At 40.8% G+C, this 13876-nt stretch overlaps 1 protein-coding gene across 1 annotated transcript in view; it reads left to right on the plus strand.

Moving 5' to 3' along the window:
- LOC132209512 (ufm1-specific protease 2-like) overlaps window positions 1–13876 on the plus strand; it is a 50840-nt gene that overhangs the window by 32734 nt on the left and 4230 nt on the right. Inside the window, exons 7-8 of the mRNA XM_059645039.1 lie at window positions 5849–5992; window positions 12884–13048. Coding sequence (XP_059501022.1) covers window positions 5849–5992; window positions 12884–13048 — 309 coding nt within the window. The remainder of the gene's footprint in view (window positions 1–5848; window positions 5993–12883; window positions 13049–13876) is intronic.

Here is a 13876-nt window from a genome sequence, read left to right on the forward strand (position 1 = left end):
GCAGCTAATACGGTACTATATTTACACTACATGTGCTTCAAGTATCTCTCAAAGTCTCTCAGAAGTAGTTCTCAGTCAGATCAAGAGAGACAGAATTCAGTCAAGGGGTCCTAGCACAGTTCATCAAAGGGCCTCATTCAATATCAATCCAGGGATTTGGTCATGCTCAGTCACCCACTTGGGGTAGTGGGTTGTAATTGTGCCCGCATCCATTGTTTCATCAGGAAGCTCATTCCACAGGCAAACCACCCACTGTGTAAAAAAATTGTCTTTTTAAATCTCTTTCCTCTCACCTTAAAAGTGTGGCCCCTAGTCTTGAAACTCCCCATTGGAGGGAGAAGATAACTACCATTAACTCTATCCATACCCCTCATTATTTTATACACTCCTGTCAGGTCGCCTCTCAACTTCCTATGCTCCAGTGAAAAAAGTGTCAGCCTATTCATCATTTTTTTTTAACTCAAACTTTCCATACCCAGCAACATCCTGGTAAATCTCTTCTGAACCCTCTCCAGCTTGATAATATCCTTCCTATAATTAGGTGACCAGAACCGGATACGGTATTGCAGAAGAGGCCTCACCAATGTCCTGTACAACCTCAACGTGACTTCCCAACTCTTATACTCAAAGGACTGAGAAAGGAAGGCAAGCATGGGAAATGGGTCAGTATAGGAATACGAGTCATAATTCACTACTACTCTGCTTTTGATGTGGGGACTGTACAACACGATGGGGGCTAGTATGGTTAAGCTTTAGGGCTAGGGCTTGGTTAAAATTGTGAGATAAATGTTAGTAAATGAAAGCATTGTGTGGGAACATGTGGAAGCTCAGACTGATTGGCTAGGCAAAGAGTGCAAGAAAGAAAAGTACATGGAGGTTCAGAGAACTGTTTTGATTACCAGGCTGACTCCATGTCTCCCTCAACTAAATATGGCCTGTGGTGCTGTACATTCTCATATGAATCATAAATGCAGCCTGGAAATGGAAAATGGCTGTAAGTGGAGTGGGCACATTCAGTTTTTTTTGTCTTAGTATGCAAGATCTATGTGTAAGCAACATGAAGCCCCTCAAGTTGCAAATACATTAATCAGGAACCTTTGTTGAATAGATTGAAGTCATCATAGGGATGGCCAACATAGCTTTGTGCAGGAGAGGTCTTGTCTCACAAATTTGATTGAACTTTTTGAGGAAGTGAAAAAGATGATTGATGATGGTAAGGAAGTAGATGTTGTCTACATGGACTTTAGTAAAGCATTTGACAAGGTCCCAGTTGTTTGGCAGGTCCAGAAGGTTAAGTCACATAGGATGCACAATGACTTGATAAGTTGGAAACAATATTGGCTTGGTCGTCGAAGATACAGTTTTGGAGGGATGCTTTTCAGACTGGATGTTTATGACCTCTGGTGTTTCACCAGCATCAGTGCTGAGTGAGCACATTCTGTTGTTTGTAACTACATAAATGATTCGGATGAAAATGTAGGTGGTCTGACATTTCATTCAACCCAAAAATTGGTAGAAGTCTAGATAGTGAGGAAGGTTAACAAAGGAGAGAGCAAGATATAGATCTTTTGCAAAGTTAAGTAGAGAAATAACAGGTGCAGTTCAATCTAGACAAGTGAGAGAAGATGAATTTTGGAAGGTCACATACTAGAGGAAAATATATAGTTACTGACAGAACCGGTAAGGGCATTGCTATACAGAGGGATCTTTGGATGCAAGTCCGTAGCTCCCTGAAAGTGACAATTCACGTGAATAAGATGATAAAGATGTGTATAGTATATTTGTCTTCATTGAGTATTAAAGTTAGCAAGTCATGTTGCATCTATATAAAATGTTAGTTAGCCTACATTTGGAGTATTGTGTGCAATGATGGTCGCCACAATATAGCAAAGATTTGGAAGCTTTGGAGAGGGTGCAAAACAGGTTTACCAGGATGTTGCCTGGATTGGAGTATATCAGCTATCAGCAGAGTTTGGACAAATTTGGATTGCTTTTGTGAGAGCATCAGAGACGTGGGCACCTCTGGCCAGGCCATTATTTACCACCCAACTGTAACTACTGAGGGCAGTTAAGAGTCAACTACATGACTGTGGGTTTGGCATGACATGTCGACTGGGCCAGGTAAGGATGGCAGTTTTCCTGCCTTAAAGGACATTAATGAGCCACATGGGTTTTTCCTGACAATTGGCAATGGTTTTGTGGTATTCATTAGACTCTAAACTCCAGATTCTTTATAAAATTCAAATTCCACCATCTGCTGTGACCAGATTTGAACCCAGGTCCCCAGAACATCAGCTAAGTTTCTGGATTAATAGTCTTGTGTAAATACCACTAGACAAAGGACTGGCACACACATTTGCCAAGGACTGACCTGATAGAAATATATAAAATTATGAGAAGCATGGATAAGGTTGATAGTCAAAGCTTTATGCAAGGTTGTAAATGTCAAATGATAGAGGACATAGGTTTAAGGTGAGAGGGGGCAAGTTTAGAGATGTGTGAGGCAAGATTGTTACACAGAGAATGGGAGGTGCCTGGAACTAACTGCAACAGATAGTGGCAGAAGCAGAAACAACAGCAACATTTAAGAACCATGTAGACAGACACCTGAGCAGGCAGGAAATAGAGGGACACTGACCATATACATGCAGATGAGATTAGTTGAGAATAGTCGACACAGACATGATGGGCTGAAAGGTCAGTTCCTGTGCTGTACTGTCCTGTGTTCTATATGGTCCAACACATTTGGCTAATTGATAAGAGAAGAACCCATAGTGTTGAAAGAAACATGGATAGAGGATTGGCAGAAAGTTGGGAGAAGGAGAACATTTTTAAATGGTGTTCAGCACCAAAGTTATCAGGACTGTGACTACAACTATTTACAATATATATATTAACAATTTAGATGAGGAAAGTGAATGTACTAACATGGATGATACAAAAGTATTTTGGAAGGCAAGTGGTGAGGATGACTCAAAGAATCCGCAAAGACAATTTAAATAAGGGGTCAAAAACTTAGAAGACAAAACATAACGTGTGTGAAATGTGAGGTTATGCACTATGGCAGTAAGAATAGAGAGTTGACTATTATTTAAATGGAGAAAGGCTGGAGGAAGTTACAGTTCAGAGGTATTCAGGAATTCTCATCCATGAATCCTAAAAAGCTAATATCCAAGTTCAGAAGGTAATAGGGAAAGCAAATGGGATGTTGAGGCAACAAGGTGTGGAGCTGGAGGAACACAGCAGGCTGGGCAGCATCAGAGTAGCAGGAAAGCTGACATTTCAGGTCTGGACCCTTCTTCAGAAATGGGGGAGGGGAAGTGGGATCTGAAATAAATAGAGAGGGGGGCTGTGATAGAAGGTGGATAGTGGAGTGGATAGGTGGGAGAGAGGACAGGCAGGTCAAGGAGGCAGGGATGAGGCGGGTGCTGACCTTGGGATGAGGTCAGGAGTGGGGAGATTTTGAAGCTAGTAAAGTCCACATTGAGACCATTCGTTATAGGCTCCCAAGGCAGAATGTTAGGTGCTGTTCCTCCAGTTTTCAGGTGGCATCGTTGTGACACTGGAGGGAGCCCAGGATGAACATGTTGTCCATGGAGTGGGAGGGGGAGTTGAAGTGGTTTGTGACTGGGAGGTGTCGTCGTTTGTGATGAACCGAGCATAGATGTTCCACAAAGCGGTCTCCATGTCTCCACTTGGTCTCCCCGATATAGAGGAGGCCACATCGGAAACAGCGAATACAATAGGCCACATAGGCAGCTGTGCAGGTTAACGTCAGTTTAATGTGGAGGTTTTTTTGGGGCCTGGGATGGAGGTGAGGGGGGAGGTTTAGGGGCAGGTGTAGCACCTCCTGTGGTTGCAGGGAAATGTGCCGGGGGTGGTGCTGCTAGTGGGGAATGTGGAGCGGACGAGGGAGTCGCAGAGAGAGCAGTCCCTCCAGAAGGCAGATGAGGTTGGGGAGGGAAATATATCCTTGGTAGTAGGGTCAGATTGCAGGTAGTATAAGTGGCAGAGAATGATGTATTGAATCTGGAGGTTAATGGGGTGATACATGAGGACACGGGGAATTCTGTCTTTGTTTTAATTGCCAGGAGGGTGTGTGAGGGCTGAGGTGTGGGAAACACAAGATATGAGGTCGAAGGCATTTTCAACCACTGAGGTGGGGTAATTGTGGTCCTTGAAAAACGAGAACATCTGCGATGTCCGGGAGTGGAACACTTCATCTTGGGAGGCAATGCAGCATTCTTGTAAGAGGGTGCGTGAGAGGAGGTGTAGTCAAGGTAGCTTTGGGTGTTGGTGGGTTTGAAATAGATGTCAGTGCTGAGACAGTTACTGGAGATAGAAACAAAGAGGTCCAGGAAGGAGAGAGAGGTATCAGATGGTCCAGGTGAACTTGAGGTTGGGGTGGAAGGTGTTAGTAAAGTTGACAAACTGTTAGAGCTCCTCGTTGGACCACAAGGTAGCGCCGAAACAGAGATCAATGTAATGAGGAATAGGTAGGGGGCAGTACCAGTGTAGCTGCTGAAAAGAGACTGTTCCATGTATTCTACAAAGAGGCAGGCATAGCTTGGGCCCATGCAGGTATCCATGGCCACTCCTTGTATCTGTAGAAGTTGTTAAGGGTAAGAATGAGTTCAGTAAGGAGGGTGAGGGGGACTGGATGGGTCTGCAGGAGAGAAAGAAGTGGAGGGCCTTTAGGCCATCTGCATAGGGAATGCAAGTGAATAGGGATTGGACATCCATGGTGAAGATGAGGTGCTAGGGGTCGGGAATTGGAAGTTTTGGAGGAGGTGAAGAGCATGGGTGGTGTCCCAGACATAGGTGGGGAGTTCCTGGACCAGGGGGAGAAAATGGAGTCCAGATAAGTGGAAATAAGTTAAGTGGGGCAGGAGCAGGCAGAGACAATAGTTCAGCCAGGACAGTCAGGTTTATGGATTTTGGGAAGGTGATAGAAACAGGCGGTGTGGGGTTGGGGAAAAATGAGGTTGGAGGCTGTGGGTGGGAGGTCACCAGAGGTGATGAGGTTATGGATAGTCTGGGAGATGATGTTTTGGTGGTCAGAGGTGGGGTCATGATCTAGGGGACGGTAGGAGAAGGTGTCAGAGAGTAGGCACATGGCCTCAGCGATGTAAAGGTCAATGCGCTGTGCCACAACTGTACCTCCCTTATCCGTGGGTTTGATAGTGAGGTTAGGGTTGGAGCAGAGGATCGGAGGGTGGGGGAGAGGTTGGAGGGAGTCAGAGGAGTGGAAAGGTTGAGGTGATCGATGTCACTACAGCAGTTAGAGATGAAGAGGTCAAGGGAGGGGGCAAGGTTGATAGTGTGTTTTTTGTTGGAATATCAAAATATTGAATGTTGGAACAGAACCGTGGAAGCCATCCTCCCATCATAATAAAAAAAGAAAGTGCTAGAAAAGCTCAACATGTCTGACAGCATCTGTAGATGGAGAAACAGAGCTAAATGTTTCATGTCCAGCAACTGTTCTTTGTAACATCCAATCCATTTGTTTAGCTTAGAGTTCAGCCCATTGCAAAAGTCCTACCATTTGACGAATACCATTCTAACGAAGCAAAAGGATGGTGTGCAACTGAAATCTATACGTTCTCTACAGGATTTTTTTGTGCTGTTCCACAAATGGAATTTGACATTCTCGTGACCTATGCAGTAGTAGTTGCCAAATACGTATCTGTGCTCAATTATTATGTATGTTATTGCAAGGATGACCAAGTTATTGCCTTAGAGGTTTTGGTTGTATTTTTAGATTAGAATGGTATATAAAATAATATTCTTTAAATGATGACTTAATGGTCATATAATTAAACTTTCACATTTTTTTAAAATTGTACAGGAGTTGCAAAATGAACTTGGCCTAGACAATAAACCCTACTTTCGTCGTCCTATGGCTTATGTCTTTCCAAGTGCTGAGATGGAAACTAAGTACTTGAAAAATGTACATAAGTATATTCCTGCTCCCAACCCTGATGAGTATAAGGTACACATTCTGTAATCATTGTATTGGATGTTAAGATAGGTTGTATCCTCGATCAGGATGAATAGAGACAGCTGGAAGCTATTTAAACTAGTTAAAGGATAATCTTAGCATGAGGTTAAATGCAGAACCATCTCTACCCAGGGGTGCAATATGATCCCTTACATTTTCAATTATCATTTACATATTTAGCAGTAACCTTTTACACTGCATCTACTCTCCTCCAGGTTTATGATTACATATTATTTACAGCTTTCCTACCCTACCAAGCCTCTGTCTCCATCTTTAGCTCATGGAAATAATGGCTGTGGAAGTTTCACCAAACTCTCTGGTCTTTGCTTGGCTGCCTCAGAGAAAGTAAAGGAGTTCTGTTCTCCACAAACGTTCACTTAAACATGATAAATTTTTTTTCGAACCTCCTTCTCTACGCTTCTCCTCAGAAATGAAAGCAGCTTCAGTGGCTCCCTCTGCTCCTTACGGTAATTTTCTTTTTCATTCATGGGATGTGGACATTGCTGGCTATTTATTACCAGTTCCTAATTACCATGGGGCAATTAAGAGTCAACCATATTGCTGTGGGTTTGGAGTGACATGTATGTCAGACCAGGTAAATGCAGCAGATTTCCTTCGCTAGAGGAAATTAGCGAACCTTATGGCATATTTTATAAACAACGATCAACAGTGGTTAATAATCACCACAGTTGCCATCAGCTTTCTATTCCAAATTTTTATGGAATTCAAATTGCACTCTCTGATTCAAACCCATGGACGCCAGAACATTTTCCTAGGATTCTGAATTGCTAGCCTGGTGACATTACCACGACCCCACTGCCTCCCATGTCATGCAGTTTGAAATAATTTCTTTCAATGGCTTTGAAATTCCAGGCCATGACACAGCACCTTACACTCTGGCATGGCACTTTATAATACCAAATGACCTTGGTGTATCTAAAAAGTGTCACCTCTGACAGCTATTTTAATGACCAATGTCTCATTATAGATTAGCATGTCATCAATGATACTGAGATGCCTTTTGTCACTCAAAGTATAGTCTGAAAAAGGGATTACTTTGAACACAATGTGGCCATCCTTTCATATAGTATACACAAAGTTAACACATTCTTCACCTGTTTTCTGAGCTTTCCGAACTTCATCTAATCTTTTTGTTGTCGCACGTAAATATTTTGTAATCAGTGAAGAATTAACGTTTCAACAATTTCTTTTCGCCTCTTGTGAAGACTTTCTGGCTTAGTGGAAAACATTCTTCATTTTCAATCATATAAAAGTTTTCAGGAATTTATCTTTTCTTTTGCATTGAAGTGTCACCATCAGTTGCCCATTAACTCTGAAATGAATGCCTCCTTGTCTGTGAAATTGAATGGTGGATGGTCAGGGAAAGTATTCTTTTCACTTCTAAGACTGAAAAAAAATTGATATTCCTGCTCCTATCTTGACGTCTGTTTTCTGTCCAATTGCTACAGTTTCAACTCTCCGATATTTTCTCCCAGGAGTGTGTCATGATTCTCTGGTGCAGTGTGCTGGAAATCAAGCCCCACTGTTTTTGGAATCATCACAAATATTAAAATTTGTTTAAAGCAAAGAATTACCCAATTTTACCTGACTCTTTAATTTAGTTACAAGTAAATGCACATAATTACCATTATTATCACCAACAAGAAAAAAACTAGCGAGAAATCAATACACCAATAGTTAATTCTATATCTTAAATTCTATCCCTTCTAAAAGTTTCCCAAACACAGATAAGCAGACATACAATGAAACAAGGCAAAACAGAGAAATTAAGGGCTTGGAAGAGAAAAAGGTCAGTAAAGCGCAGTTCTAGCATCAGTCTGAATCGCTGGAATTAATACATTTTCTTTCAAATCATTTCAAACCTTGGATGAGGACACAAGGTCGTGGGTACACTGACTCTCAGTCTTTCATTTACTCGTTAAGAATTTGCTACCCCAGTGTCTATGAAAGAGGATTCTCCACTTTCGTTTTCGATGAGACTTATGGAGGAAGCAGTTTACAGGGAAATGGTGAATGCAAACAGCTCCCAGTATATTTTTTATTACTCCTCCACACATGGGATGGGGTGGGGAGGGGTGGCAGTGGAGGTGAAGAGAGAGAGAGAGTGGGAGAGAGAGGCATAAAGCCGGATGGATGTTTTCTCTTCACAGGCTGGATGTTTCAGCTGTATTGTCCAAACTGAAAGCTCTAGGCACAGGCCTAAGAACCCATCACGTGGTTCTTATAATGTTAGAGTCCTCCTGAATTCAAACCTGGTCCTGATTGAAAGCATGTCAAAAGACTATCTCAGAGCAAAATTGCCCTAAACCTACTCAAGTAGTGCTAACCTGTCCAAAAGCTGCCTCACTGCTTAAACAAGGCAACATAACAGATATAACTCAAAAAGTATTCCAGTATCTTGTTTTTAAAACTCAAACATTCTTTCACAGATTCCAGTTTAAAGCAGATGAGGAGGAACTTCTTCTCTCAGAGGATATTAAATCGGTGGAATTCTTTACCCCAAAAGGATGTCGAGGACTGGGTCATTAAATATATTCAATACTGAGATAGATAGTTTTAGTAGATAAAGGAAGTAAGGGTTATGGGCAAAAGGCAGGAAAATCCAGTTGAGGATCATTAGGTCAACCATAATCTCATTGTATGGCAGAGCAGACTGGATGGGCTGAATGAACTACTTCTGCTCCTAGGTTTTATGGTCCTTCGAATACACTTGCTCTTTCTTATCTTCTTCCATGCAATGATATTGTTTCAACATTTTCATGTGATGCAATCAACTTTTATTTCTGCTATCAGAACTATCTACCAAATAAGTCCCTTTTCTAGTTCTCTTAACAATCTTGTCGAGGCTACTGAATTTTGCTTTCAGTGGTTTAATACGTAAAGGCCTGGCCATTCTTTCATTTGTGCTTATGGAGACTGTAAATGTTGTGCATGGCTTTGCATGCACCTGTGAAACACCCTTGAAACATGGACACATAAACCAACATCGAAGATTCGTCTTTTTGTCTTAAGAATGTTTTCTTAAACAAATTTAATTGTTCTTTGAAATTTGAAGTTTAATCATGGCCATAGATCAATCTGAATGGCTTAAATCCAACAGATTAATTTAGGGCATCTCTGGTAGCAAACAGTAAGAAATCTAATCTTTGTCCAAATCTAGTAGATATTTATGATAATAGGCTTCAAACATTATTTTGAGAGTCCCTTTGTCTTTCTCCATAGCTCTCTGTGTTTGTGGATGATAGGCAACAAACTTCAACTGCGTGTTGATTCCTTACTGCTGATTATGTCCCGAAAAATTTAGGCATGCAGTTAGAAACATGATCAGATTGCATTTGAATTGGTATTCCATAATGTGCAAAAATCTGAATTAACTTTTCTATTACTACCACAGCTGTAGTTGTCTTGAAAGAAATAACCTCTGGAAATCAGCCTGTCATATCTATAATTTTCAGGATAGACTGTAATTATTTTTGGTAATGGCTCTACACAACCTAACACTTGACTGAATGGTTCTTCAAAAACTTGAATGGGTAATAAAGGTGCTGGCTTCGTCACATATTGAGATTTCCCAACTACCTGAAACTTTTTACAGTGCTGCACTACATCCATGTAAAATCTTAGGCATGTAAAAATCCTATTCATTCATGCTTACGTTTACCTTACTTCTGTATGATAATTGGGCAATACCATTATCTGTTGAATAACTATCCATTACCCATCTGCAGGTCTGTAAGAGTGTTTCCAATTATTCGTCAGAATTCTGCTTCTAATCTAATAGCACTCGAGAAATCCATCAACTTCATCATGAGCTGTTTGCTAACTTACTATACTCTTAATCTACTCTCTGCATCTCAAATAATGAAGACATGCCAAATGCTTTTTGAATCATCCCATTCTTTACAAAACTCTTCGGTTATTCTAACATCCACTTGTTGTATTACTTTGACTTCTGGTAATAGCTTATTTAGCCATTGCTCTGGTCACTGCACATGATGGAAAAATACTTGAAACTTGTTGGGGTGGCACAGTGGTTAGCACTGCTGCCTCACAGTGCCAGGGACCTGGGTTCAATTCCACCCTGGGGGGGCCTTCTGTGCAGAGTTTACACTTCCTCCCTGTGTCTAGGTACTCCAGTTTCCTCCCACAATCCAAAAATGTGCAGGCTAAGTGGATTAGCCATGATAAATTGCCCATAGTGCTCAGGGATGTGTAGATTAGGTGGGTTTATAGGGGGATGGGTCTGGGTGGGATGCTCTGACGTTTAGTGTGGACTTGTTGGGCTGAAGGGCCTGTTTCCACACTGTAGGGATTCAATGATTATTCCTGTAACTGTTTTGTCTCTTTATCTTCTTTCAGACTTTTTTTGTGATTATGAGTGATGCTACAACTTTTATTCCAACCAAATCATTTGATGAGATTAAATCAACCCCATCCATTGGCAATTTCTTAATAACCCCAACAGCTACTACTTCAGACAGGTCATACTTCAAGTGCATTTTGTGCAATGGAACAGGGATATGCTTATCCCATTCATTAACACTTCTGTTTTCATTTTATTGCTGGATGGAAAACGATTTCTTTTTTCTAGCAAAGAGTCTGAATAGCCCCATTTCTAAAGAAAGGTCCCAACCCTAAATGTCAGCTTTCCTGCTCCTCTAATGCTGCCTGGCCTGCTGTGTTCATCCAGGTCTATACCTGTTATTGCTGACTCCAGCATCAGCAGTTCCTACTATTTCTGAATAGCTCCTGTGCTCCTTGATACGGTTATAGATCTAGCTGCAACATTTTAAGAAAAATAGGTTATCTTCCTTTTGACTAAAACTATTTATATCTCTATCTACCTATTCAACTCCCCTGCACTAACGGCAGTGTTTACCTCCAGTTAAAACTGCAATTTGAACAGTGGTCCTTCTGAATTCCCTTTTTCAGGCTCACTCTTATGAACATATGTCCCAAGGCTTCCCTTGTTATTTCCAGCATCTTGAATGATGCCCTTCTTAATTACAAAGGAAAACACTGAGGCTTTTGATTTTCACCATCACTCTCAGTACCTTCCTTTCTGAACTGACGAGGGAATCTTGGGTCATTTCCAGTTGCCTTTTCTTTACTCTGAATGTTTGTTTCTGTTGCGTACTGCCAGCTTCTATTTTTATCAAATTTATGTGGGTGATGGAAGATAGGTCTAAGTTTCATGGATCAGCTCATAATCATGATTGATTGATTGATTTTATTGTCTGCCATTACTAATGCCTGTGTAGCAGTTGCAACCGTTTTTTCCTTCAACATAGTTTATGATTATAGCAGGTAGTACATTTTTAAATTCTTCCAAGAGAATAATGTCTCTGAGAGTATTATACATGGCTTCAACTTTCAATGATTGCATCCATCTAACAAAAGTATTTCACTTAACCTATTTCAAATATAGGTTTAGCTAGACTATTTCCTTGAATTTTAAAAGTTGCGCTTGAATGTCTCTGGAACTAATCAGAAGTACCCAAGACAACTGTTTAATTGCATCACATTCCACAGAAACCTCCTCTGATAGTAACACATAAGCACCCTTGCTCCACATTTTGATTCACTTTTCATGGGCAATGTCCAGTTCTGTTTTGCAATTTTCTCAATCAACATAAAAATTCTTCCAAATCCTTTTCCTTAAATTTTCATGGGGCCTGTACAATTTCCTTACTGGGCTTTATGTTTAGAATTTTCCCCATAAGAGCCTGCTTTCACTTCAGCGATCTTCTTTTTCAACTGTCATTTTAAGCCATTTTTTCACTTCCTCCTTTGAATTGCTCATTCCAGCCTTCTCTCTTCCATTTCTATTCATTTCAATTCCATCACTCTTTCTATTGTATTCTGCTCTCTCCTTGTATTTCTCTGCCATCTCCAACTTGTTAGATTTCTCTTCATGCTCAAACTCAATATGAACTGATTCTGATGTCTCATTATTCAGAGTACTGAGTAGAATAATGCCGAATGTTGTAAATCTATCAGTGAACCTCTCCACTTCTGTCCTTATGATGGAGCAGTTGAAGATGGCTGGCCAAGGATACTACCCTGAGAAACTTATGTAGAGATATTCAGGAACTGTGATGACTGATCATAAGGCAGCACATCACATGAGGTATTGGGATTCAGAGCGCAGCAACTGCTTCTTTTTCTTTCCTTCTCTGCCAAGGTTCTGCCTCATCAGTAAGATGTTTGGACTCAAAATGTAATGCAGCTTGATTGACTAGTTGTTGCCATTTTGAACAACTGCTTTGCAAATTCCTCTGAATCAATAATGTCAATGCTGCTTCAAGTGATTTAAGCATCTTTGTCCTTTTTTTTGTCCTCTCATGGAACGCTGGCCATTTGAGAGTTAAATAGATATGACACTGCAGGGAAACACATTTTAGCTATCCAGAGACAATGTCCAGTCCATCATAATTGATTTTACAACAGTTTTGCCTGAGTGCCTGTAGAACTGGCTTAAACAGAAACATCAGTATTCTTTGACGGTTCTCCCACGGGCTCTGGAAAGCACAGCAAGGGGAAGTTTCTCTGACAGATACAGAGCAGATACACAGCCCACGCCTCACTACAGAAGTGTCCCCAAGATTCTATTGTCATGGGTCTCTTATATCATGGATTATGTAAATTGACTATTTACCTATTAAGCACTAACCTTTTACACCAAATACATATATCCTGCTAATGGGAAGCAAAATAACCACACTTAGAGAGCTGTTTGTTATTACAAGCATCTTTATATTATTTAAGTAGAGACTACAGGGTGGGGGTAATGTTGTATTTTGCCTTAATTATATGACCTTCTAAGCTTATAAATATTGTGTTTAATTTATTTTGGAACAGGTTTCTCTAGTGCACGGAACATATACCTTTCATCACTGCTTGCAGGACAATGAAAAAGACAAAAAATGGGGTGCACTATACCGCTGTTTGCAAGTTGTCATCTCCTGGTTCAAGTTTCAGGGATACATTGACAAACCTGTACCCACAGTTAAAGAGATTCGGGAAGTAAGTAAACATTTTTTAATACTAAAATGAAACAAAGAACTGCAGATACTGGAAATCTGAAACTAAAACAGAAATTGCTGGAGAAACTCAGAACATCTGACAGTTCTGTGGAGAGAAAACAGAGTTAACCAGATCCGAAGAAAGGTCACTCAACTCAAAACATTAACTGAGTTTCTACTTTTCTTTCACATTTTTGTCTAGGCTTATAGAACATAGATCATAGAATATAGAACATAGAACAATACAGCGCAGAACAGGCCCTTCGGCCCTCGATGTTGTGCCGACCTGTGAACTAATCTAAGCCCCTCCCCCTACACTATCCCATCATCATTCATATGCTTATCCAAGGGCTGTGTAAATGCCCCTAATGTGGCTGAGTTAACCACATTGGCAGGCAGCGCGTTCCACGCCCTTACCACTCTTATCATCAGGATCCTGGTAAAACATAAATTTAATTGATTAAAAAATGATTTTGTAGAGTTTTTATTTGTTCATGGGATGTACGTATCATTGGCTCGGTTAGCATTTACTGTGCACCCGTAATGAGAAGATGCTGGTGAGCTGCGTTCTTAAACCACTGGAGTGCATTTGGTGTAAGTAAACCCAAAAATGCTGTTACAGAGTCAGGGTCATACAGCATGGAAACAGACCCTTTGGTCCAACTATTTCATGCTGAACACAATCCCAAACTAAACTAGTCCCACCTGCCTACTCCTGGCCCACATCCTTCCAAACCTTTCCCATTCATGTACCTATCCAAATGTCTTTTAAATGTTGTAATGGTACCTGGATCCACCACTTCATCACAAAGTTCATTCCACACACGAT

This window comes from Stegostoma tigrinum, chromosome 3 (genome assembly GCF_030684315.1).
Source record: "Stegostoma tigrinum isolate sSteTig4 chromosome 3, sSteTig4.hap1, whole genome shotgun sequence".
Taxonomy (NCBI): Eukaryota; Metazoa; Chordata; class Chondrichthyes; order Orectolobiformes; family Stegostomatidae; genus Stegostoma; species Stegostoma tigrinum.